The sequence below is a fragment of the Netta rufina genome, assembly GCF_964035555.1.
Source record: "Netta rufina genome assembly, chromosome: 5".
NCBI lineage: Eukaryota > Metazoa > Chordata > Aves > Anseriformes > Anatidae > Netta > Netta rufina.
Genome location: NC_140128.1, coordinates 33,653,074 through 33,679,081, shown reverse-complemented (window position 1 = coordinate 33,679,081; position 26,008 = coordinate 33,653,074). Strand labels below are relative to the sequence as shown.

General features: G+C 50.8%; 1 protein-coding gene across 4 annotated transcripts; it reads left to right on the top strand.

The window, feature by feature from the left end:
• Nucleotides 1-223: 223 nt before the first annotated feature.
• Nucleotides 224-24,597, top strand: ARHGAP1 (Rho GTPase activating protein 1). Of its 4 annotated transcripts, none has more exons than XM_084287699.1 (13): nt 224-361; nt 4,287-4,470; nt 4,996-5,088; nt 15,155-15,242; nt 15,486-15,617; nt 16,087-16,173; nt 16,779-16,877; nt 17,586-17,693; nt 18,922-18,998; nt 19,401-19,478; nt 20,050-20,178; nt 20,400-20,503; nt 21,102-24,597. In XM_084287699.1, exons 2-13 carry the CDS (start codon nt 4,332-4,334, stop codon nt 21,279-21,281), a joined length of 1,314 nt encoding a protein of 437 aa, XP_084143825.1. In that variant the 5' UTR covers nt 224-361; nt 4,287-4,331; the 3' UTR covers nt 21,282-24,597. The 4 variants fall into 4 exon arrangements, with proteins under 4 accessions (XP_084143825.1, XP_084143827.1, XP_084143828.1 ...); XM_084287701.1 differs by lacking the exon at nt 224-361 and adding an exon at nt 407-497; XM_084287702.1 differs by lacking the exon at nt 224-361 and adding an exon at nt 526-644.
• Nucleotides 24,598-26,008: the final 1,411 nt, after the last annotated feature.

Below are 26,008 nucleotides of genomic sequence, written 5' to 3'. Positions count from 1 at the left end.
GCCCTTAAGGCACTTCTGGCACTGCCCACTTGAGGGCAATGACAGCTCCCGCTCTCCCGAGCACGCCTCTTTTTGCCCCATCTCCACTTCTCCTGCCGCGGATCTCGGCTCCGCACCCTTGCCCAGTCCTTGCCCTTGGCATTAGCTCTCGGGACGGCCTGGAGGTGCCGATTCCCGGCCCGTGGCACTTTGCCTCGCCACAGCTCATGTTTGGGAGCGGGGCTCTCCCCTCCTGGCTCCGGCTCCGTGCTGCCGGGGGGGAGGCGGCCGGGGCGGGGAGCGTTCCCCCGGCGACACGCCGCCCTTCCGCCGGATACGGGGCGGCCGGCAGGGCCGGGAGGAGGCCGCTGGAGGGCCGCAGGTACCGGTGGAAAGGGGGGGACACGGGGCTGGGAGCGGGGCGTGAGGGGAAGGGCAGAGGGGCAGAGGGCGGCGGGGCGCTGCCTGCCCCCGCGCCTCGGCGGCTGCCCGTGAGGGGACGTTGAGCCCTTTTGCTGGTGAGTCGCAGCCTTAATGTAAGGCTTTGAGGTCTGCTGCCGAGGAGCTGGCTGCCTTTTGTTGTGTTACGAGGAGAGGAGCCCTCCAGAGGGGCCGTGCCTCACAGGAACGCTGCCTGCTGAGGCGCCCATCGCTGTTACTGACTGGTGGGTGCAGCGAAACAGGCGTTGGGGCAAATAAAACTAAGCTGGGAGGTGGCAGCACAGGCAGAAAAATCATTGAGACACCCCAGGACTGGGATTCCTGCTTGGCTGCAGCGTGGCGGTGGTAATTGGTTGGGGAGAAGGAGCCATTGGCCTTTTGGTGGTGGAAGGACGGGCCCGGGGGGTGCTAACGCGCGTCCGATGTGCAGGTTTACTCTGGGATTAATAGTAGGGCTGGAAGAAAAACAGGAAAAGGAAACTGCAGAGGAGGTCTAGAAACAAGTGGTGGCGAGGCGGTGAAACTGGAATTGGAAAAAAAACACCACCAGAAAACCACCACCAAAAAGTCTGTGTGAACAGCAGCTACCAGCACGTCATCGATACCAGAGAGCTGCCTTCCCTGGGCGAATTCTGGTAGGATCTTGTACAGGGAGTGTCCAGCAATAAAAACTGTGTTTTAAAGGGCCGCGGTTTCTCTCTTTCTGCAGAACGTGCTGTTCTGCACATCTCTGTCTTAGCCAAAAAGTCAGTTTTTATTAGAGAGCCAAGCACATGGCTCAGCAAGCGTTGAGATCACCAGGAAGGGTGCAGAAAACACTTGGAAAAATGGAAGGAGTTGTCTTGTTAGAGCCTGGCTTCTGGTGTCAGGAGTGATTCTCGAGGTTTTAAATGCTTGAGCAGGCTTCGTGCTTTTTAAATCTAGCTGCATCGCTTTCCTTACATTTTCATTGGCTGTGCAGGGTGTGCGATTTGCATCTTGCCAGGACATTTATCTAAGAACCGTGGGGCTCTTAAATTGTGTTACATCTACTAAAATGCTAGTGTGTTTTTTTGACAGCTATTTCACCCTTATACTGATGCAGGACGCACTTTCTGTTTAACAACAGGTCCTGCTTCCAGGTCAGTTTTGGCTAGACAGGGAAAAGATCTTGTGCAGCTGTTCTGTCAGAAAATAAAATGTGTGTGCCTTCATGCTAAGATCCCTATTTAATTTCTTACATCTGAACCTTCAGCTCCAGGTCTCTTTCTCAGTGCCCACGAGTTCCTGGGCACTGAGAGGCTTGTGTTTCTCTGAACTGCTCTGATGTGGGAGACGCCGTGCTTTTGGCTTTTGCACAGTTGGTAAAGGACTGGGGGAATTTCTGTGAGAAGCCTTCTGGAATCCCCTGGGCCCTACAGGCTGGTTCACAAGCAGAGCCTGCGATCTGTGAGGATTGGATCCTCTTTCCATTAACATTTCTGTCGTGAAGCACTAACCTAGAGCCGAGCAATGGAGCTGCCTGCCCCGTAGAGAAAAAAAAAAGCAGATACCTGGCAAGTCTGGCAAGGGGTAAGGACGGTTTTGGCAAGAGGCTATTTTGGCTCCTTTTGCAGTGTGGAACTGTAAGGATCCTAGCGATGACTTCCTTCTACCTCATGGTGCCACACTAGGATTGATTTCAGGAGTATGCCCAAGGGGAAGTCCCCCGGTGGTGTCCAACAACCTGCCCTTATGCCCTGGTGAAGCGCTGCCAGGTGTCTCTGAAGCCAAGTCATGATCCTTGGAGCAAGAAGTGAGGAGACCTGGTGGCTTGCTGGCCCCATGGCAGTGCTGCCGCTGCTCTGTAGGAAGATTTGGGTTTGGCCCCTGAGCACTTCGGGACCTTGCTCTGGGGACGCGGTTGCTGTGGGGCACTCTGGAGAACTGGAAGGTGTCTCAATAGGTCAGTGGGTGCAGGAAGGTCCTCTGTCCCCACCAGGGCTGGGAATTCCCTGGGAACTGGGTGCACTCGGGGCCCACACGCAGCAGGCCGCCCTGTGGGGCTGTGGATGCTGGCTTGTGGGGCCGCTGAGCCGCAGCGGGGAGCGCTTTAAGCACACTGAGTCACAGGCACTGGTGCCTGGCGTTACCATAGGAATCCGAGCAGTTGCTAGGGGTGGGGAGCTGGCTGTCACTCGGCCCTGCTGCTGCGTGGTTCCAGCATGAGCTCATGGTGCAGAGGAACCTGATTTCTTGCTCCCTGCCCCTGTGAGAGCAGAGGTCAGGCAGCTCTCAGCCCTTGCGGGAGGAGGGCAGGGAATAACTTTGCCTGGGCCTCCACTCGGCTGCTGTGCTCAGACCCCTCGTGCTTGCCATTCTGCCGTAGTGATCCACTGCTGTGTGTGTCTTGCTCTTTCTTGTTTTGGGAATCCAATTTCTTTTGCTTAGACATAGCTCCCAGCCCCCTGGGAGCCCGTGAGAAGTGAAAACTGGTTGTAAACTGATGAGTAAGAGATAAGCTTATGCCTCCCGTCCTCCCAGGGAGTAATCCAGGGACAGGGGGCAGATGCCGACTGTCCAGTTCTGTGCTCACATCCCCGTGGCTGCATGCTCATCTTCTCTGGATGGATGCACACGTTCAAGCTCTGGGGATGGAAGATGCAAAACATCATCGCCCCCCTCCATGCTGCTAAAGGAAATAGCCTTGCTCTGAGTGTCATCTTTCCACAGAGAGGTGTTATGCCTCCTCAGATCATCTTTGAACCCTGCGCTCCCCTCGTAATGGAAAACAAGCACGAGCCTGCCCGCGAACCAGCGTTACAGAGAATCTTGCTGATGCAAGGTGTCAGTTTGTTTTGCTACAGTTCCTCTTGGCTCGCAGCCTGTTGGCCCTGAGCTGCTGTCCCTGTGGTGATGCTGGCTTTGCTCGGTGTGAGCAGTCGAGGTCTGCCTGTCTGTCCTGCCAGTATTTCCTTGCTTATTTGCAGGAGACTGACATTAGAGGGCAACAGCAGTTCTCCCAAAGAGCTGGTACCCTTGGAGGGTGCTGCGTGCTGTGCCAGCTCAGAGCTGGGTCTGACGGAGCATCGGCTCCAGGTGGGAGTGAGAAATGTTTGTGAGCAACAGCAAACGCAGTTGTCTGCTTCTCGGACCCTCTTGATTCCTTGGTCCCCTCGGTAGTGTGGGATGCTTGGTGAGGAACGCTCCTTGTGGCAGCAGGGCTTCGAGTTAAAGCGCTGAGTGCTCTACTTCTCGCTGCTGTGTCGCAGGAACGGTTTGATGGTGGTGCGTGTGGTGTTCCCCACGTGGTGTTCCCCACGTCTCACCAGCTCAGCCTGCGAAATCCTGTTTTGAGAAGCTCGGAGCTGTTCACTTGTGCGTGCAGATCCCAGCACACCGAGGCACCCACTTTGGTGTTGCTGAGAGCTCTGGCCCTCCCCTGTGGGGAGAAGGGGGGGTGATTCCTGGGAAAGCTTCCAGCGCTGGGCCAACTGTGGAAAGGGCTGGGCTTTGTGCCAGCCCTTCGGAGGGAGGGGGAGCTCTTAGCTGCAGTGAGTGTGTCAGGCAGGGGCTGGCATAGCCTGTCGCCTTCCTGGGCGGCTCGCTGCTGCTCCTGTGCCAGGAGAGAAACTGATCTGGACACAGCTGTGGTCAAGCAGAGCCTCGCCGAGCGGGTTGGTACAGGCTCCCGACGGCCTTTTGGGAGCAACTGGCACAAAAAAGCTGACATATGTCGGTGCTGCTGGGAGGAGGAGGAGTTCCTGCTTGCCTCGAGGGGGAGGGGAAGCACGATCTCGGGGTAGGTGAAGAAAAGGCGGGCTTGGGGGAAAATCAGGGAGAAGGGGAAGAGCCTCTTTGGGGAGGGAAACTCGTGGTCTCAGTGTCTCACCTAGCCATCTCTGCAGTCCGTGCTCTAGGTGCTGCAGGACAGACGGCGGTATTCGGGCACCATGGCTACAGACCCGCTCTCAGAGCTTCAGGATGACCTGAACTTGGATGATACCAACCAGTCCCTCAGCCAGCTCAAACTGGCCTCCATAGACGATAAGAACTGGCCAGCAGATGAAGTCCCTGCGTTCCCCAAATCAGGTAAGTGTCCTAATAATTTGGGGGCTGGCTTGAGGCCAAAAAGGAGTTGCTTGTCCTGCATCATTGTGGTCAGATCTGCACGCAGACAGAGTCCCAGCTCCATCTAAAAGCTTTATAGACCCATTACTGTTGCACCACGCCCAAGTGAATTAGCTCTGCCATTGAATAGCACTGAAAGCTCCGAGCCAGCTGCTGTAAATGTATTCTTTGTAAATATATTCTTCTCAGTTCTGGCACTGGCTGCGCTTTGATGGTGACAGTATGGACACACTGTAAATCCTCGAGTGTCCTCTGTTATGGTCTCTTGCAGGACCGTTTGATCTTCCTGGATAGAAAGGTCTTGAGCTTCCATATGGGAAGCAGGACTGGAGAACTGGGCTGTTGCTCTGAAAGTCTGTAGGAATGCAGTCAACTCCTGTGCTATGAACTGTTGCCCGAGGAGGTGTGGGAAACCAGCTGAAGGGCACGTAGGGCAGCCAATCCAGATCCCTTCTGCTAATTTCTTGTTCCTTATGTTTTGTGCAGAGGACTCCAAAGGCTCCCCTGAGCCCGTCACTCACCTGCGGTGGGATGATCCCTACTACGATATCGCCAGGCACCACATTGTGGAAGTAGCAGGTAGTCTTTGCTCTCTGTTTTCCCCTCGGATATCTTTGCAGCTGGGCTGAGGCAGGGTCTCTGTAAGGGAGTTGTGGGGGCATTTGCTACATGCCAGGCCCAAGTGGCAATGACAGCTGGCATCATAAGGAGAAGGAGCACCAAACTTCTTGAATGCTTGCCATAAGTGCAGTTTTTCCCTGACCTTGGTTAAACTTGCATTCCTTCTTGGTTCTTGCTGTCTTGATTATATTATTAGCAGGACTTGGTCACTTTTGTCAAATTGTTTTAGGTGTGTATCCTTGACTGTATCCTGAGCACAAGACGTGGATTCTACGTGATAATGTCACACAAATTACCTAGTTGTGAGCTCCCTCAGCTGACTGAGTGTGGCAGCTCTGTTGTATCCGAATGGCCAGTTTGCCATCCTGTCCTTATTCAGCATTTTTAGAAACCTGAAATATGGGGGAGAGGCCTGGGGCCCACTGCAAGGAAGGACCTGACCATTCAGGGTTGCAAACATTCTGATTTATTCTGTGTTGTTGTCTCATCAGCATTATTTTAATTACGCTAACGCTCAGCATTTACAGCTGGGACCTCCATGAGAAAAACTCTTGGAGACAGTTTTTAGGTTGCTGTGGTAAGTCTGAGGGAAGGTCATTCTAGTTTGTCTTGCATTCCCTGTTTAAGAAAAAAAAGCCTCTTCAACCTGTTGGGACTTGACACACTTCCTCCTTAATCATCTACAGCCACCTCCTTCCCTTCCTCTTGCCGTTTCTCTGTACCTTGGTTCCTGCCCCACGTGAGAATTTGCAGAGAGGCGGAAGCACAAGCTGGAGTCCTCCTGATAAAGGGTTGTTCTGCAGCTGGGCTGGGTTAGAGAGGAAAGATTTGCAGGCAAGAACCTTGGCAAGAGTTGTCCTGACATTATTATTTCCTAGGCTGTCATCTAGAATGAAGTTCCTTTCTCCTGACCTCTCATGTTACATTTTTAGGGAACAAAATGATAATGGCAAACTCAAAACCTTCTTTGTCTCCCTGTGTGCCTTTGGCTGCTTAGGATGACAGGCAGAGCGTTTAGCATTTGAGCCCTTGTGTCTTCCAGATTCTCTACCAGTGCTTTGATTTGCAGATGTGTTAGTAACCTGCTCCATGGGGCTGGATTTCCAGGACTGGAGTTAATTTGGGTCTGCACTCTGGCCTCCCTGCTGCCGAAATTGCAAGGGAACAAATGTGTGGAGTCCTGCCCTTCCAGTGACAGTAGCTAGAGCGTTTGTAATGCAAACGGCAGAGGTGCCTGGTGTTCCTGAACTCTGGGAGCTGGTGAGTTAAGTTGCCCTGTTGTTCACTGCAGACAAAGCCCCAGTGCTTAGCAGAGTGTTTAGATCGCAGACATCGATAAGACTGGAATGTCGACCCAAGCCCAGCACGCGCTTTGTGCTCTGCCTCTTGATGTTAGCACCAGCCTTTCTGCGGGATTCCTGTTCCAAGGTAACGCGGCGGCTGTTTGACCAGCTCGCTGAGTATCCCTGCGAAGGGGATGATGCCTCGGTGGTGCTGGAAAGCAGCCATTTGACACAGGCGTCTAGGATAGCACACGAAGAATTACCTAACTTCCTGGAAGCGTTTCAGGCCGGTAAGATGGCTGCCTGGGAGGTGTGCCTGCCTTCTGAAGGGCATCTCTTCCCCGTCATGGCTTGAATTTGTGTTTCGGGTGAGTTCCCTGGCCCTGTTTGCGTGTCTGTGCAGCGCAGCAGCATCTCACAGAGCCATCTGTTGCTGGCTGCCATGAGCCACTTTCCACCACTAGCCTGTTTATCTGAAAATGTCTGATAGGGCCCACCACAAAATGTGGTGCAATGCCTTTTCTGGGTAAAGAAGCCCAGCTCCACGTAGTGGGTTTGCTGGCGCTTTTGTTTTGAGGCTCGCTGGTGTTGTCTCATCTCCTGGAAGTAGGATTTATGAAGGTGGGGGCTGGAGCTGAAGCAGTTTGTTCAGTTTTCTTGGTCAATAATTAATAACATTAACCGTTCACAGAATCAGACAGGGTAATGTTCTCTGGGCTGTCACTGGAGGCAAACAATCTGGGGAAGCTGGAAAAATCCTTTTAGAAGTAGCCTGTGGAGTCAAAATCTCGCTGGGGGATTAAAGGGGAACTGTTTGGTGCTGGCTCTGCTGACGAGCCGTGCTTGTCAGCACTTCTAGGTACAGCCAACATTTGCCACGCTGAGTCTGAAGCAAAACAGCTCCACCCCAGCTCTCCTGTAAATATGAGCAGGTGGCAGCAGATCAAGGGTAGTTTTATCCATTCTGCTGTTTATGAGCTTTCACTTCTGTGTTCTTCCCTGCTCTTTGCTTCAGAGCAGAAAGCATATGGCTAATTCTGTTTGTGCTTTCCCCAAAATACATTCTGGGGTGCTGATGCTATTTTGAGACAAAAGCAGAAGGCTGCTTACCGTCCTTGGGCTGAGATCCCAGGGTTATCCTGTGTGGTCAGAGCACTAACTGCTTCTAGTGGGCTGGCGCGTGGTGTTAATAGTAGCTTATTTTAAAAACATTAAAAAAATAGGAAAGGAAAGAAAAAAACAACCACCAAAACAAACAACCCCAGTTCTGATTACAGAAAGTTAGTGCGCTCGTTTTCTTGCTGACTTGAATTTGTGACTCAAATCAAGTCATGTCAGATTTCGCTATCACAGCTATCTGGCTTAAGAGGAAGGAAATTATTCAAAAAATAAAGTTTGCCTTAAAAAAAAAAGTTTCTGTTTTCATTTCCCCCACTTCAAAACAGCGCAGCACTTTCCTGGAAGCTCCCCTTCGTGCCCTGTGCTCCTGTCTCCTGGGGGCTGGGACCTTCCTGGATGGGGCCGTGCATCACGACCTGCCTTTTGTCCACGGAACAGAGCTGGCGTGTCGTTGCTGTTCCTAGGGGGGTGCCTCACAGGGAGACAGGGCAAATGGCGCTGTTACGAACCAGAATGTTTTAGGAAAGCTTGTTTTGGTTCAGGAATTTAATGCTTTTTGGAAGGAAAGAGATGGCACTATTTACCTGTCCTTTCAGACCTGCCCTCAGCAGTTTGTTGGAGCATCTTACGGAGGTTGTGGAGAGGTCCCTGTGGTTGTGCTCTTCCTGACTCTGAGTTCTTCTTTCTGTGAGTGCTGTAGCCAATAACTTTGTCTTTACACGTGGATAAAGTTGGAGCAGATGTAGCTCGGTTTCCCTGCACAAACCACTTCTGCAAAGTGATGTTTTTTTTTTTTCCTTACATCATGTAATGCTTGGAGGAAACACAAGCTTCTGGCTGAAGGCTGTTGAACCGTCCCACGTCCCAAACTTCTGATAAGTTTACGAGATGCTGTGTCCTGCTGCCAGGTCTGCTGTGGCAAAGGTGCTGCTACATAGTCCCTGCCCAGTGACTTCAGTGCCTTAATGAAGCTTACAGCATGTTTCTGCTAGTCTTGTGGGAAATCTGCTGCTTCCCCCCATTAATGGGCAGCCTGTAGGGCTGCCCTTGCAGAGAAGGCTTGGTGCCAGGGTGTAGTAAGGCCTGCTACTGAAATGGGGGAGCCAGGTGGCAAGCTGGAGCTGTTCTTGAGCGTTACTAGATGGCAGAGAATCCTTTTTCTTTGTGCCAGGTACCAAACCTACCTAAAAAGCATCGTTGCTGGCTGCAGGTGCCAAAGTTGTAACTAATGCTGACGATGGTGGTGATGGATGTGGGGAGATAAAATCCATCTTGGAGCAAGCTCCAGTAGCTGCTGTTGCACCAAGCAGGCAAAGGCAGAAGTTGCAGACAAAGCTTGCGTAGGAAGTAGGTTGCATCGTTGCACCCCTCCGATAATAAGGGTCCTTTCCCCTTCTAGCATGGTGCATTATTATGGGCTCTGTTAATGTGGGAAGCCTGCATTTCTGCTGCATTTGAATGTACTTTCTGGCTTTTGCTCTTTTTTTTTTTTTTAACGGTATTTATATGATACAGAATTATGAGTTGCTTCTGTGGAATTGGGCCCATCCAAAGGCAGCCCAGCTTCTGCACCATGTTTTGAGATAAGAGACCAAGGGAATGGAGAGTTTCTTGTTAGACCCTTGCTCTACTGAGCTTCCTATGTCAACAGGCCCATTTGGGTTTGGGGAGCATATATGGCTGTGGGAGAGATGGAAAGGAGCTGGGGATGGCAATAAATGCCTTCATAACCTCCTACCTGAACAGAAAAAACGTTTTCCCCCCAATTGCCTTTTTTTTTTAAATTCAGAATCTCATAAGATTTTCTTATAACCTGTGTCGAAGATCCAAATTGTCCTGACATTCCTGTTAGAAATTTGGCTTCTTCCCAAACAGTCTGTTGAGCGTGCCGTTCATACAGAGTGATGTCATCCTATGTACACTTTGCAGGTTGTTCAAAGGACCTTGACTTTCCGAATTTGTGGCATTTAACCCTTTTAAAAGTGGCAACATGGTGGTTGTCATTTTGTTGGTGGGGGAGGTGTTACCTGCAAGTGCCAGAAATTGGGCTAGGATTATACAGAATTTGTTGCAAATTCAGGAAAGAGGCTCAGGAACCTTGGGTACAGGATTACCACCTCTGTTAGTTATGGTTACTTTTGGAGAGGAGCATGGGGGAAAGATGAAGGAGCTTAACTGCTGCACGACGGCAAGTAAATGCATCCCAGCAGCAATCTGGCTAGACTCTGAGACTTTATGCTCAAGGTTACTTTCTGGAAAAGAGCGCAAAACTTGGCTTGCTATAACCTTGTTTCTGTTCCTCCAGACCAGGGTGCACTTGATGGGGCCCAACCAGGTAGGTAGATGTTTTGTGATGCTGTAGATCCCGGTATTCCTTCAGCATGACCGTGGCCTGTAGCTGGGTTATCTCAGGGGAGCCCAAACTTTGCTCAGCCTTGGGCTGTGCTGGCAATTTTTCAGGAGTCCAAAGGCTGCACAAAATTGTCGTCTGAGGACTGCACCTCTGCCTCAGGCACAGCAGTATCATCTGAGCCAAATTTGGCCCGTGGGCTTTACTTGGGGCACTTTGGGGCTGTCGGGTCTCAGTGTAAATCCTGTTCCTCTTCTGGTGGTGGCCTGCTTGGACCAGTTCAGTTCAAACACAGAGATACCTCGTTGTCATGTGTGCTTCAGAAGCTCATCCTAGGATTGCTTCCCATTCCTTCAGACGATCTGCTGCTGCGTGCACTTACAGTGCAGCTGGCACTGAAATTGGATTCTCCAGCTGGAAGCTACTATGAGCAAGTTCTTCTCCGTTTGGCTGCAGAGATGTTGGGTTTTGGTCACCTGTTCCTTATTCCAGCCTGAAGCTGCGCTAGACTGCTCTGTGCTTGCTGAGCATTTGTGGATAGTCTGGCCTTCAGCCCCAAGCCTTAAGGATTTCACGCTTCTCAGTGTAGATGAAATTCTCATGGTACGAAATCCTTTCTGATGTTTCTGAACAGCAGGCCAAGATCTTTGCACAGTCCATGGAAATGCTGATCCTCATTACATGGGTTCTTGTCCACCATTTGCTGTGGGAGACATCGTTCTGTTTTATGTTCTTTAATCTGATCCTTTAGGTTCTGTTTTTTTTGTTTGTTTGTTTGTTTATTTATTATCAGTTAGGGCTTTAGTCACTTGATAAAGCTTGATAATTCCAGCAGAGTTTGGATATTGGGAGTATCTAGGTGTAAGATGTATTAAAATGTGGCTACTTCAACCTCCTTACTTTCTTTTCTTGAGAGGCTAAATCCATGTTGGAATTTCTCGGGCATCTAAAATCTGCTATGGATACTTTAACACAGCACTGTGTCATAAGTTTGGCATGAATCTGAAATTTCATTAGAGGAGTTTTTTGTTTTTTTTTTGTTTTGTTACTGATGGTGGCTCTGATAAGCATCCTGAGCTTTGTGAAACTTGTGTAGGGGTGTTCTGGATTTCTGTACTGATGTCCCCTCCTTCTCCCTGACCTGGCAGCTTTGTTGCTTTACTGATGATACTAGCTCTTCACAGAACCACAGAACGGTTTGGGTTGGACGGGACCTTAAAGACCACCTGCATTCTCTCAGTATCCACGTACCAGGATCTTCTCACTTGCATCTTCCATCGAAGTGGGATCCTCAGCTGAGGGTATTTGGCGAATGAGCAGGGCACCTGAGCTGCAGTTTTACTGGTAGCATCAAATCGTGGCAGAAAAGCTGACCGATGATTTTCAGAAGAAACACCTAGAAATATATAGCAGGATTTGCGAGTCAAGCACGTATTTTCCATGTTGGTCGTACAGATTTCTTTAGTAGAGTCCTGTCTCAGGACAGTCCTGCTACCTTGATAGGAATTCCTGCTCTGGTACGTTTGCTTTGCTGCGGGTTGCAAACCTTAGCCTTGGTGATTGAGCTTCAGCTGTTCTAGGGGCATGGTCCTACGGTGATGGTTTGGAACTGCAAGAATGGTGTTCTCAGCCCACGTCTCAGGAGTGCATTGGAAACAGAATCTTCAGAAGGGAGTTGGAAATGAATTTGGGCCTTAAAAGCACCACAGCAACGTTCAGGAGAATCAGCGCATCTGAGTGCCACAAGTCAATATCTATTTAGATGAGCAGCAGTCTTGACTGGTAGGCTCTGCGTGTTGGCTGCTGTCCTGCTCTTTGTTGTTTACAAAATAATAATTGGGAATTCCAGCCTGTAGGGAGGTCGGTGGGTTCTGGAGTACCCTGAAAGTATGTTTTATGCATGAGCATACAAAGGCGTGCACTCTGTTGGGGTGCTCCGAGAGTGCTAACATATATAATTGCCTCCTCGTTGGTTTGTTGTTAACTATTGCTGAGCATTTCTGGTCTGGGAGAGGTAGCAGACAGCCTGAGGATCTGAGCAGCTACTGCGTGGTCTACAGTTGTGCGCAGTGGAAACTGTAGGTACTTGCACTTGCAAGCAAGGGGTGAAAATGTAGATAGATAAGATTAATACTGCAAGCAAGAGAACAAACAGTACAAGGGATGGAGCATCTGGGAAAGATCAAATGTGATAAGGAACTGCTCAGTCTGAGGCAGAGAGGCCACCTGGAGGCAGTTTCCTCTGGCAACCAAGAATACATGGAATGGGCTTTAGGTTCTTGTTTATAAACTGGGACCAGCTGATTGTTCATCTTTGATGCTCAGGAGCTGAACTTTATATCCGGAGAAACCAGACTGATCTGATACACCTCAGGTGGAAACAGGGTTGGCATTGAGTGGGTTTGAATGTTTGTGTTGACAGGCTGAGCCCAGTGTGAAACTCACAACTCAGTAATGGGCATGCTGGTTCCTGTGGAGTTCTCATGCAAAAATTCATTCGTATTTGGAAGGCAAAAAGGGCCACTCCTTTTCCAGTGATCCAAGGGACTGTAGGTAATCTTTTGGTGTGCTTGGCCCCGTAAATTATCCAGGGGAAACATGCCATCTTCCCTTTGGCAGAATCGTGGATTGTCTGTTTTTTCTTTTATCAGCAATCCCAGGGCTCTTCACCAAGGCTGTGTTTAGAAATGAGATTCTGGACTTTGCATAGGCCCTGCTGAAGGCTTTCATGTCACTCTGGAGGAAGGTGCTCAAGGTTTTGGGTTCCTGACTTGTGATTTGTCCAGCCTGGAAGTCAGCGCCCAGGACTCTGAGCTGGCTGTGTGGCCACCTGCAACATCACATGAGGATGGAGCTGTACGGCAGTTCCCCACCAAGGCCTGCCTTCATCAAGCTTACATCTGCTTCACGCCCTCAGACCATCCACGTGGATCTGAGTTGCATCCTGTTAACTGAAGACAGCAGCTATTCTTCTTTAACAGAGCTGTGAGCTGCACAGATCGGTGGGCTTTGTGGCCATTTTCTTTCATCACCACAAAACTCAGCAGATTCTGAGATGCTGACATCTTCTTGCTGTTCTGTGCAGGCGGGATCCTTTGTCTTCCAGATGGTGCCATAAAAATGGTTAAAGACCACTGGGTAGAGCCACAGTTTGCCATATCCTCCTGCCCAGAACTTTCTAGCCTTTATTTGCTCTGTAGACACCTCGCGTGTATTTGAGCCAGCCCTAAAGCTCACAGCAAGCTACCAAGAAACTCCGGGCTAGGCAGAGAGTGGGCTGCCGTGGGATGTGCAATGTGATGTTGGTCTCGTGGCCTGGCTGTGCCTGTACCCGGTTGTTCCAGACCATCCTTGCATCACTCTCTTCTAGTCCTGCTTTCTGGGTCGTGTGTCCTCCCGAGCTGCCCCCAGCTGCGCATGTGTGTGTCGGTGTGAGCCTCTGCCAGCCTCTCCTGGGCTGTACCCGGTGCTGCCTCAGTGTCCCTAACCTTTGTAGAGGCTCTGGCTTGTGTGCATCACTGCGTTCTGTCTCGTGCTGTCTGGTGAAAAGTGGCTTGAAAGTGAGACTTGCAAGGGAAAAACAGAAGTGAAAAAGCAGAGGGAGTCTTCTTCTGGCCAGGGTAGGGATAAAAGATAGGCTTAGAGGCTTCTTAATGTCGTGGCTTGTGTATGTAAATTCTCTGGCTTCCTTTTGCTGCGGCAGTGGTCGTCTGTTACAAACAGGCATCGCTCCTGGCAGCCTCAGGTTTGCTCAGGTTTGATTTAAGATCTCAGTTGCTGCACGGCAAGTCTAACCAAGCAGGGTTTGGGCACTGGAGCCCAGGCAAGGGGGAGGAAACAGCTGCATGCTCTGAATACTGCAAATCCAGCATGGGGAAAAGGATATCTTTCAGGAGGAATGTGTACTAAAGGGCTATCCTGCATATAAGTAGAGATCTTTGCTGCTTTCTGTGATGTGGTCTGAATGGGATGGTTGTACTGCAGGGGAGGGAGGAGGGCCTTCTTGAATATAGCCTCAGTAGCCCCTTTCACTGCGCTGTGCTCCTTCTGATTTGACAAGAAACCATTGCTCTCAGAGCAGGGTGAGTAGCCAAAAAGACAAGAAAACGTTAACCCTTGACACTGAAGGAACAATTTCACCTCCACGGGTGCTAAAAAGTAAGTCATCCTTATGGAAATGAATTGGGGAGGTGTCCATCTGGGAGAGAACCAGATTTCCCTCAAACCCTGCATATCCAAATGATTTATGACCTGGTTCTCACTTACTAAATCCCTCAGTTCCCCCAGCATGTCTGCTAAGCGTGTCCATGCCCACCTGCCTGGGTTTTGTTCGTGGTGCCGACAGAAATACACTGATGTACGAAGAGTTGCTTTGGGGAAGATTTGGTTTGTTGTCTCTGAAGCCTCAAGAGGTGGCTGGGAGTGTCCTCCCCTAAGATGATGAGGTTGCTTTATGGGTTATTTGGCTCCTTTGTGGTGGGGACTGTTTTCTGCTAGGGGTTTGACATAGAATTGGCTCGGTTGTGCCACGCTTTGCAGCTCCTTCCATTTCAGAATGGGAAAATACAACTGTAGATGGAAAAACCTGGGAAGCAGTGAACAGCAGCTTGTTCTGCAGACCGCTGTGGAGAATCTGGTAGGGCTAACCTGGTCCATCTGTAGAAGAGGCTTGTGATGATGCTTGCTTCTCGTCTCTGGGATGTGGCTGGGCCTGCCTGTTTCTGGGAATTTCTTGGTTTTCAGGATGTGAAACTGCTTTGTTCCGTGTGCAGGATGAAGCTGTAGGTGAAACAAAAGCCACCCACACCAGACCATGAGTAGTCTGGGACTGTGTGCAGAAGGGGAGGAGCAGTTTTTGTGCCTGTGAGGGGCAGTTTTCCTGTGCCTACCTGTGCACACATACAGGGGGAACAGTGCCCTCGGGAGCAGTGTTGCAGGATGTTGCTCTGGGTACTCTGCTCTGTACCGGAGGCCTCCATTCCTACATGCTCTGACTCATCCTGGCTTCCAAATCTTCCTCTTCTTTCAGGGCTGGAGCATGGACTGTTCTCCGTTCACGTTGCCAACTTGCCAGGCCCTTGGGGTTCAGATTTCTACTCCTATACTAGGCCTGTGGCAACTCTGCTGAAAGTCAGGTTTACCTTTACTGTCAGCTTTGGCAATCTCAATTTCTGCCTTGTTATGGTGGTTTTCCATGCTCCATTACCCCTTTGCTGCCAAGACCACAGCGTAGTGCTGGAACTCCCTGTAATCTCTGGCATTTCATCTGCAGGTGATGACAAATATGGAAGGAAAGTCATTTTGTTCAGTGCCTGCCGGATGCCCCCAAGTCATCAGCTTGATCACGTGAAACTGCTGGGGTGAGTAGTGTCTTCGGAGGCTACTATTAACTTCTTAACCCTGACACGATTCCCAGGTACTGGATGCCTGAGGCTAAATCTATATGGAGTGTCTTCTTTATCTTGACATGTCCTTGCAAAGTGCTTACGTTCATTGATGGGGATACAAATCCTCTGCTATGGCACGCTAAAAAGAGGCCCAAAGGGAGGAAGAGCCTCCGAGTGGCAGAGCATGAAGCAAGTTCATCAGCTGTCTGTTTTCAGGTACCTGAAATTCACACTGGACCAGTATGTGGAGAGTGATTACACACTGGTGTATCTGCACCACGGCCTGACCAGTGAGAACAAGCCATCCCTCAGCTGGCTGCGAGACGCCTACAGGGAATTTGATCGCAAGTGAGTAGGGGGCAGCAGGCAAGGGTGTGGCATGCTGCTCTGCAGCATAACACAGGAGATCTTTCCCCTGCGCCCACGTAGCCCGGTGATCATAATTTACTATTGCTTGTTTCTATTGCTTGTGGAGGTGGTTTTCTTTTTGATGCAGGCTGAATCACAGGATGCCCAGCTCTTCCTGGCCAACAGGCAAGCAGCAAAATCAGGAAGCAGTGCAAGTTTGTCAGCCCCGTGGTATAATTGTTGCTTCTTGGTGAGGCTGGTCACTGCTGCTGGGTGAATCCTGCAATAATGTAGAGCGTGCCCTTAGGCTGCTGGGCAGCCTGACGCTGCTACCAAGTGTGGAAGAGCAGGGTTCTGGGGAGTGGTGAGGCAGAATCCAAAAGGAATGGAGCATCTGGGATGCCTTAAACTTGTGAAAAGTTTGGTTCCCCTGCTTAAGGCACAGTTCATCCTTAGCTTCTCTTGGCAGGTACAAGAAGAACATCAAAGCCTTGTACATTGTGCACCCAACCATGTTCATCAAGACCCTGCTGATTCTCTTCAAGCCTCTGATCAGGTAGGAAGCCTCTGGTCACCCACATCCTCACACTGATGGGGAGTAATGGGGCAATTATTTGGGGGGGACACAGGATGTGTCCAGGCTGCCGAGCCTGCCCTGCTGGCCCTTGCCCTCTGTTGTCTCCTCCTGTTTCTGAGCTCAGAAATATTCAGATGCAACAACTGCCTACAGAACATGCAGATCTGTGCTGCTCCTTGGTTATCCAGCCAATTGGAAGTAATGTGGTGCAGGCTCTTCTAATAATGGAAAAAGAAGAGAGAGAAATGGTCTAAATTATACTTAATTCATTGTGTTGATGCTGAAATCCTAACTGTAAAATAATCAAAAAGTTGTCTGCAGCTTACTGCTGAGCTTAGGAAGGAGAAAGCCAGGGCTTTAGGGAGGCTGCTTCTGCAAGGGCTTCTGACGGGACCTGGAAAGTCTTGGCATCTCCTGGTAAAATATGTGGAGTTGTAGAGCTGCGTGGGCAACACCTCTGCCATTCAGCCATACTGGCCCCTTTGCCCCATCAATGTCCCTTGCTCTGGTTGCCCATAAGAAGTCCACCCTTCTGCTACTGGATTTCCTGATTCCTCACCTACTACTTCTCTCTTGTGTTTCAGCTTTAAGTTTGGACGAAAAATCTTTTATGTGAACTTCCTCAGTGAGCTGGAGGAGTACGTGAAGCTGGAACAGCTGGGGATCCCGAGCCAAGTGCTGAAGTGAGAGTGCTACCTATCTCCCGTTTGTTTAGGGCTCTACGAGAGGAGATTTTACTGGATGAATGGCAAAGGGAAGAAGGGATTGTTCCACCTATGCAGTGTTTTTTGAGGGAGTGGTGGTAAATTGCCATAAGGACTGTTGTTTCTCTCTACTGTCTCTCCTGTGTGTGCACCCCAGTACCCAGTTCTGTCCTTGAGTTAAAAAAAGCTTCTCCAGTGGAGCACCCATCATGCCCACCCACCCTTCAGGGGCTTTCTGCAAGCTATTGACATTAACACTGTCTTGGACCTTGTGGTGTGTATCTGCTCTGGCTGGGCAACTGTTTTCCTCCCTTGGCACAGTTCAGATTGTCTTTGAGTCTTCCCGAAGTTACCACAATCTTGGTCCAACCACCCATCCCTCGCACACATGTGCAACTGTCTCATCACAAACAGTGCTGCCCTGACCTCTTTCTTGTGCTGTTATCTTCAGCTTCTCCAGCTCTTGATTCCATATATATCTTCCTTCCTTCTGCTTTTTGTTTTTTATTTTCTGGCAACCAAATATTTATACGTGTTTATCTAGGGCTGTCTATCCCGTTTTTGCATAAGTGGAACCATGCAAAGGCTGGAGGTGTTACTAGTGTGTTAGCAGTGGGTCATGTGCAGTGTGGGGTTTGTGCTCTTTCTGGAGCTGGACTGGCTTTTTACTATTCTGTCTTGCCACAGATATGATGAATATCTGAGATCCCTGCAGAAGCCTGCCCAAGTGCCCCAGAAGCCGACACCCCCACGCCCGCCACTGCCAAACCAGCAGTTTGGAGTCTCGCTCCAGCAGTGAGTATCTCTGGATTATGTTGCTTTAGCTCTGACCTGGTGGATATGAGGTTACTGTATTTATAGCTGAACAGCTGCAGGAGTGGTTGTAAAATTTCTTGCAGTTTGGACTTCCGACAAAACTATAATCGTCCTTCTGAGGAACTCTGTGTTCATGTCCAGGGCCTGACTGACTCAGTTCAGTTCAGCTCTCTTTGTTCCCGGACTAGATCCTAACCTCCATCCTAAATTAGTATGAGGCTGTTTCTGCAGCTAAGGCTTACCAAAGGAGAAACAAAACAAGGACCATGAGGACAGCTTTATGCCACTAAAAACTTCGTTTAAGCAAAGGAAGTACGTGAGAGGTGGATTGAAGTGTCTTTACAGTGCTATTTTTATTGAGTAGGACTGCAGATCTTTTTTTTTTCCATATCATAATTACTATTTTAAAAGCACTTCTACTTACCCTTGTACTGATTTCCACCACCCATTCCTGCACAATGACACAGGCAAACACAGACACTGGCAAGGGATAGTGATACTGGCTAAGTGCTGAAGGTGTTTTTAACCTTGAGTGTGATTTTGCGGCTGTGGAATGAGGAGGGGCCAGCGTTGTGTGTCCAGACAGATCCTCTGAAGCAATGTGGGAATGCATTCCCCAGCTTCAACACAACATTTCCAAATGTAATCCCTGTGGTGCTGTGTGCCTGAGCCTGGTAGAGGCCTGAGAGGGGTGAACAGCTCCATACCAAGTGGTACAGACTGTGCAAGTGATGGTAGCACAGATGCCTCAGCATCACTAGGCCTTTCTTGACAGCTGTTGTGTTGGTGTGTCTTCCATCACAGGAACTGGGTGGATAAGTTTATCCCATGTATGTGTGTCAGCTTCTTTCTGCCTTTGCCCACAAGAGGGAAAGACAAAGGCAGTTAACTCTCTTCACCTGGTTTGTAACTGGCAGCCTTGCCTTCTGGGAACCCTGTTGCCCTGGTGTCTACATGCTGTGATTTTTATGGAAGACAAAGAAATATTGCTGTGGTGTGGCATTGATCCTAGACTTGCTCCAGTGAGTGACTTAGCCCAGTGGGTGAACAGGAGAGAAGGCAGGAATAATGGGTGAACTGGGGGACTAGGATAGCAAGATCCTGAGTGCCAATCAAAGGTAGTGCTTGAGTGGGCAATCTAAGGTCTCAGGGGCTGCATGCAGGGCAGGGAGAATGAGTTATTGTAACCTTTTGTCTCTTCCCACAGTCTAAGGGAGAAGAGCCCTGATCAGTCTCCTGTTCCTCTGGTGGTCAGGGAGACCATTGCTCATTTGCAGGAGCACGGTAAGTGTTAAAGGGAAGCCGCAGCCCCTCGTAATTTCACATTGGTGGCCTCTCCTACACCCAGTTCCCATCCAGAGTGTGGTGAGAAACAGCAGAGCAGCAATCTAGAATAAGTTGTAAAGGCCTGACCGAGGGGGATAAGCCTTCAAGACTGTGCATTTTCATGGCTTGGAAGAACTTTTTCTCTTAGCTGTTCATACTCCCACTTGTATAAGAGTAGCAAATGCTGCTTGTACCCTTTGCCTGCTGCTGGAGGCAGGAAGAATTGCAGTTCTATAAAAAAAGGGACGTGTTGGCAACTGCCTGAATACCATACAGCATGGATTTATAGTTGTTAAGGCCAGTGTTCCTGGAGACTCCCGCGTATCTGATCTTTTTTCTCCATCTGCTCTCCCTTGACAGCTCTTGCAACAGAAGGGATTTTCCGGAGATCAGCCAATACACAGGTTGTCAGGGAGGTCCAGCAGAAATACAACATGGGTAAGTGTCCCAGCTCAGCAGAGCTCGTCTCATTCTCTGACTCCTGCTGTCTAGCTACAACGGTGTTGGAGCTAGTCCAGCATGGCTCTTCACCTTCTCTGATGAGGCCCCATCCTCACCTTCTCTAGGGGAGGCCCCATCGGGGGAAGACCCGAGTTGCAAGGAAGAAGCATCTGACACTGCATAGTATTTCTGCTATGTGGGAAGCATAGTTCTTCCCACTCATGTTTCCTACACTGCCCTTTTCTGTCCTGAATATTTCCCCATTTCTCAGGGTAGGATATACCACGTTTGTCTAGTTATGCCAGAGGGACTGAAGATGACAAGGAAGAAAGCTGGTCATCTGTTTGATTTGCTTTTTTCTAACGAGTTAGTGATGGATTCAGCAGTGCTTTGCATATGCTTTTGGGACACGTTTTGTCACTCTGTTAGAAGATGTCGTGCTTCATTATCCTCTTACATTCTTTAAAATGCTGCTTCACCAGTCCTGGGCTCTGACCATCGTGTCATGTTCTTTGGAGGAGATCCTACTTTGGAGAGTGAATGCTGAATCTCTGCTTTACTTCCTCAGGCGTGCCAGTAGATTTCCAGCAGTATGAAGATGTCCACCTCCCTGCTGTGATTCTCAAGACCTTCCTGAGGGAGCTACCCGAGCCCCTCCTCACTTTTGGCCTCTACAGCCATGTTGTCAGCTTCCAGAGTGAGTTGTAACAAGAGTGTGCTCTATACACCCTGCATGTTGCATTGGCCAAAGACAAATCTTCCAAACCACCCTTATCTGTGAAAGGGCCAGTCCTGCACGGGATACCCCATGACAGCAAACTGTGCTTTCACTGGGATGCGTGGTGAGGTATTCATCTTTTGTGTGGAGAGATGAGAATTTCTCATGGGCCTGCTTGTCCCATCTCTCCTGCATTTTAGGTGTGGAGGAGGAGAATCGTGTGGACGTTGTTCGTAAAACACTCCAAAGTCTGCCAGAGGAAAACTACGAAGTGCTCCATTTACTGACAGCCTTCCTGGTGCAGGTGAGCTGCTCTGAGATTTGGAAGTTGTCGTCTAGTTCAGTTGCCAATGCCTTGCATCAGCTTTTTGCCTGCCTGCTCCCTCCTTCCCTTTGAGAAGAAATGAGTCTCAAGCTAGGAGATTGCCTCTCTCTACCTTATGTTCCTCTTATTTGGGGTCTCACGACTGAGAGGTGCAGGCAGGCATTAAGTCAGTGTGAGCTGTACCAGGGAGGCTGAAAGCTCCCCAAGGTGGAGATACGACAGCAAAAATAGCTGAATAGAAGACAGGACTAGGAGAGGGGTCACAGATCTACCCTAGATCATTTGGTTAGTGATGATCTAGACTGCAGAGGTACTGCCTGACAGTGCTCTTGGTCCTATTATCATATGGCCTGATTGTTGAGCCATAATGGGATGTGAGGAGTGGCAAGATGTTGCTCCTCACCTCCAGAGTACTAAAAATCATGTGCCATCTTCTGGCAGTGGGTCTTCAGCTTCTGCCTGCCGTCCTCCTTCCAGTTTACCTGGAGAGTCTGCCAGCTCTGGCTTTGGGGAGGGTAGAGGGCAGCTGCTCTGTCGTTCTGTAGGATTCACGATGGTCTCTTTTCTTCCCACGTAGGTCTCTGCTCACAGTGACAGAAACAAGATGACAAACACCAACTTGGCAGTTGTGTTTGGCCCGAATCTGCTGTGGGCCAAAGATGTAGCCATCACCCTAAAAGCCATCAACCCCATCAATACCTTTACCAAATTCCTGCTGGACCACCAGAAGGAGCTCTTTGAGAACGTGGAGGCCTGAATCCAGGCCAGCCCACTCCAGCACACTGTGCCCACCTTCCCACCTTCTTTCCCACCTTGTCTTGGAGCTGTGACCAAGCTGCCTCCAGTGCAAAGGGACCATTGATCCCCTGGGTGATGAGCAGAATGAGGGCTGTGGAGATGGTGGAGAAAGTGTAAGTAAGCAGCAGACCTCTTGCGTCAGGTGGGGATGGGAGCTGGTCTCCCGGCTGCTGGGTGGAGTCCTCCCCAACCTGCCAGTCTGTGCAGCTCCTCCAGGGCTCATCACCAGCCTGCCGCCCTATAATGACCCGCCTTCCTTTCCTCCTTCCCTCACCTGCCTTTTTTCTGCCCTCCTGGTCCCTTCCTCAGCAAAGATCTTTTTTGGTTTCAACTCCCAACGGCCCCAGCTCGCTCCCCTTGCCTCAGCTGGGCTACCAGGGCTAGGGCAGACTTGCTGGGTTCGTGGCAGAGGTGTTCTTGCTGAGTGCCATCTTCCAGCACTGAACATGCATCCTGCCTTCTCCCACAGGCACCTGAAGCACTGAAGGGAGCAGGCAGCCCTTGTGCTTCATGTAGCATCGTGCTCTGCACTTGCAAACACCTCTCCAGGCCCACGGTTTTGACCAGCAAGTGAAAGACAGGTTCACAGCACGTGGGCTGTGTAGGCCTGCCAGACTGCAGCACAGGGAAGCTGAATTTAGCCTGTATTCCTCTGGGCTCACCCACTCCACATATTCTTCAGCTTTTCCTGGGGTGAGGTTGCTCCTGTAGTTACCCAGCTCAGCTGTTTTTGTCCCTCCAGCAGCATTTCCAGCCTGGCTGGGACGGTTCGTGCCGGGCCTGGCTGTGCAGGGGTCTGGCTGGGGCCCTTTCCCAGACGGGAGGAGGTGCCCTGGTGGCACTGAGCTGCTGAACACCGTGAAGATCACTGCCTTGCCCTGTGGCAGCAACACGAGGCCTCTCGTACTCCTTCGGGCGTGTGTACCTGTGCTGCCAGGCACAGCCTGCCTTGGTGGTTCTTCTTTTTTCTTCAGTTTGAGCAGAACTTTCTCTAGCACAACGCAACAGTGAGCGTGGCCGTGAGGGGAGGTCTGGAGCCTCGCGCTGGGGTGCACCAGGCCTGGCTTACAGGTTTCTGCCCCAGTGCTGAGCTCTCGTGTGCCAAAGTTGTGAGGGAACAGCTATTCCATGCTGAGGGCCCTGCCCTCTCTCCTCCTCGGTTCATAGTTCCCTTGCATCCTGCCATGGAAGCCTCCTCAGATACATCCTGTATGCCCTGGGCATGCCTGGAGAAAACTGGGAGGTCTGGCGGCAGGTTTAGGGCAGGATGTGCCCGGTGCCTTCCCCAAGCAGGGCATCGCTGTCGGTTTGGGGTCAGCCTGCTGGTGGCCTGAGCTCAAAGCGATCCCTGCCCTTAGCCTGGGCCCGAGGGAGCTTCTGAAGCGGGGAGCTTCTCGCCTTATTCCTCTGGTGTTATTTACCTTTGTATCTCGTGCCCTGCATGCCTGGGCCAGTCCCACTCCCTGTTGCATCTGGCCCTGGGGACAAACGGTTCGGACCAAACAGAACTCATTTTTTTTTACAAGCTACTGGATGCTAAGTGGGGTTTGCCTCTTCACAGCCTTTCAGCCTGAACAAAAGCTGGTGCCCCAGCTGTAATGAAAGGAAGGGAGCTGTGAGCTGTGCTGCGGGGCTGATGGAAGCGGCTGCTTCTGCTAAGCGGAGGAGCGGGGCTGGGTGCCAACACAGGGAGCGTGGCGGGGCAGCACCCGGCTGGCTGGGAGGAGGCACAGCAGCTGGGAGCTGGGCATTGCTACGGCTGGAGCCAGAGGTGTGCTAGGGCAGGGCTGGGCCCCATGCCTTCTAGGTAGAGGGGATGTTGCCCCGAGGAGGCTGTGAGGTTGCCGAGTTTCCCTCCTTCAAGAGTAGGACTCTTCCCTGTTTGGCCAAGATAGGAGCTGCTGCAGTTAGGCTTTACCAGCGGGGAGACTCCTGCTCTGGCTCTGCAGCTGGCTCTGGCCTTGCTTGCATCTCCCTAGAGGAAAGGCAAACCCAGCTAACTTCTCCAGGGACAAACGAGCTTGGAACAGCAAGTGCCTGTCTGCTGGGGCACGAGGCCTTGATCCTACAGGCAGCTGCAGCTCTGGGCAGGGTGGCAGGTTGCAGCCCTCCGGGGCAGCAAGTGCCAGCCCGTGCCCGGGGGCCAGGAGCAGCCCTGGTGTAGCTCAGCTGCTCTCCAGGGGGAGAGCAGGGATCGCTGCAAGTGTCTGTGTTCTCTCTGGAGTTTGTTGGGTGGCTGTTTTTTCTCGTTTTGTTTTTGTTTTTTTGTGAATTTTTGAAATCCTGTTTCCTTTTTTTAGCAAAAAGGAGCCTGGTGCACCCCCTGCAGGCAGGGATAACAGCCTGCTCCAGGTCAGTGCCTGCAGGGAGCAGATTTGGAGGGTGTTCAGGAAGCTGCCACTGCTCGTGGTGGGAAGGTGCTTGAAAGTCCTGGAAGGGACCCAGTGTAAATATCCCCTTTCCTCCCAGGCTCCTCATGCGGGAGCTGCCAGGGGCCCTGGAGTAGGCACAGTAACCGGGGCTGCTTTTGCTTCTGCACTCTCCCCTCCTGAATGCCTTCTGTGGAGAGATCCCTCCTGTGATTTGAGCAGGGAACTGGCCTGGGCCTGCCCGCAGCCTCTGCCAGGTGGATGAAATCCCCTCGCCCTGGTCAGCCTCCTCGCGGGGAGCACCGCCGGCAGGGCACGGGCCTGGCCGGGCTGCTGCTGTCCTCTGCGTGTCGCTGGGGCCAGGATCTGCTGAGGGTGCCCGTCTTTGTCGTTCTTCTCCTCGTAGAGCTGCCCAAGGTCTCTGGTTTGTCTTTCAGGTTAGCGATGAGCCATTTCTCCCTGCGGGGATGGAGAATTTGCTCCGTTCCACACCTCTGCTTTTTAGCACCTAGGCCATTCCCCTCTGGGGTGCTGTCTTACCTGCCCCTGGTCACTCCCTGCTCCCTGCCCCAAGCTGCGCTGTGGCATCAGAGGTTTTGGGTAGTGCAGAGGGGGCTGCAGCCGTCTGGACGCCTTGTGGCAATGTCTGCAAATCTGACAGAGAGCTGAGCGCCAGTTTGGTCCCTGTTTCCTCTTTGAAGCACAGGGGCCCCTGTGCAAAATTTTTGGCTTTGCTTTTGTTGCTGGTGTTCCCTGCCTTCTTTTCTGTCGACGTTCATTAGGTGCAGGGATGGGGTTTTCACAGTGGTATTAAGTCACATTGTTTATTTCCTTCTAATCTGCACCGATCTTATATTTCACGGTTTGCACTTTTTGTATTTCAATAAAAATGGAAATGTAATCCCAGCTCCAGGTGTGTCTGTCCCGCGGCAGCAGCTGCAGCACCACTCCAAGAAGCAGAAGTAAGGCTGGCTGTGCTGCCAGCCACAGCCACGCAGAGCTGAGTGAGCACAAGATGCCTCGTAAGTGAGTAACGTGGGGAGGTAGGAGTACTTTGCGGGAGCATCAGGCTGGAAAGAGATCTAGAAAAAGAATGAAGTGTTGCAAGTTTGGCTCTCTCCTGACAGCAGGAGCCTAACCAGGGCTGGGCATCCAAGGTGTTACCTCCCTCTGGTGACGAGGCGAGTCATCTGCACAGACCTGCCCTCTCTGGGAGTAGCCAGGCGCTTCCCCAGGTTATCTTCTCACCGTGTGCCAGGGGGGAGCAGTCGCTGGCTCCCCAGTTAGGTTTATCATTTCTCTGACAGCCCACTGATGTGCGCAGCAACTCCTGTTGGTTTGTTTTGTGGGTCACTGACTCCTGCATGTATGGTGGTCTTGGGTTAGGGCCACTGCACCCCAGCCCTTGATGCAGAGGTGGTTAACTGGCTTTTCCTAAAGACGCTGTAGTTCCTGGTTAAATCAGGAGGTTTTTTGGCTCGTAGAAAGACTTTTACATCCCAAGTGATTAGTACAGCATAATAAGCAAAAGATACTGGATGTGGGAGTAGGAGTACAGAGAGCACTGGAACTAAAAGCTCTACCCTTGGGCAGTAGCAGGAGCCCTGGCTGCTTGGCTTGGTGTCTGGCAATGTTGATTCTGATGTTAGCACTTGCCATTATACAACAGCCTGCTGCTCTTCAGCTTTTATTACTGATTGTGTATCATTCAAGGCCCATGCTATCCCATTAAGGGCTTCCCCATCTTGCCAATTTGCCATCTACATCTTGGCACTGTTCAGTGGGACTTGTGAGAAGCCATCAGCCAGATACCAGAAGGCATTTTTGGCACCTGTTCACAAGTGCTAATTTGTGGATGGTCCTTGGGGTCTTTTTAATTAATTTATTTACCTGCTGTAACTGCACAGTATCTCATACCTAGAGCTGAAGAGGTTCCTTAACCTTACTACTTCTGTGGGGCCTTTTCATGTGGATGGTGCTTTTGGCTGTAGCCTGCGCAGTCACAGGCTTCAGTCTGTGACTGAGGCTGGTTAGCAGACAGCCGTGAGCTGCGTGCTACCTCCAAACAGCAGAGCAGCGAGCTCCTTCACCAGCATTTGCTGCTGGGATGCTCACACTAGTTCTTCCTGCATCTTACACATCTCTTCTACATCTCGTATCAGATCTAAATATTCCCATGCTCTTATTAAGTGTGATAGTAACAACCACAGAGCCCACACCTTCTGCTTTTTTTCTACCGCTCTAGGAGGTAAGTTAACATTTCAGCTGGGGTGGGACATCCAGGAAAGTCTGGATCTGAATAAGTCAGGACTTTTTC

Excerpts from the sequence above, each read along its gene's own strand:
- ARHGAP1 (XM_084287699.1), top strand. The coding sequence starts at position 4,332 with ATGGCTACAGACCCGCTCTCAGAGCTTCAGGATGACCTGAACTTGGAT. Across the intron at positions 5,089-15,154 it reads CCACATTGTGGAAGTAGCAG|GTGATGACAAATATGGAAGG; the intron begins GTAGTCTTTGCT and ends TTTCATCTGCAG. Across the intron at positions 17,694-18,921 it reads TTTGGAGTCTCGCTCCAGCA|TCTAAGGGAGAAGAGCCCTG; the intron begins GTGAGTATCTCT and ends CTCTTCCCACAG.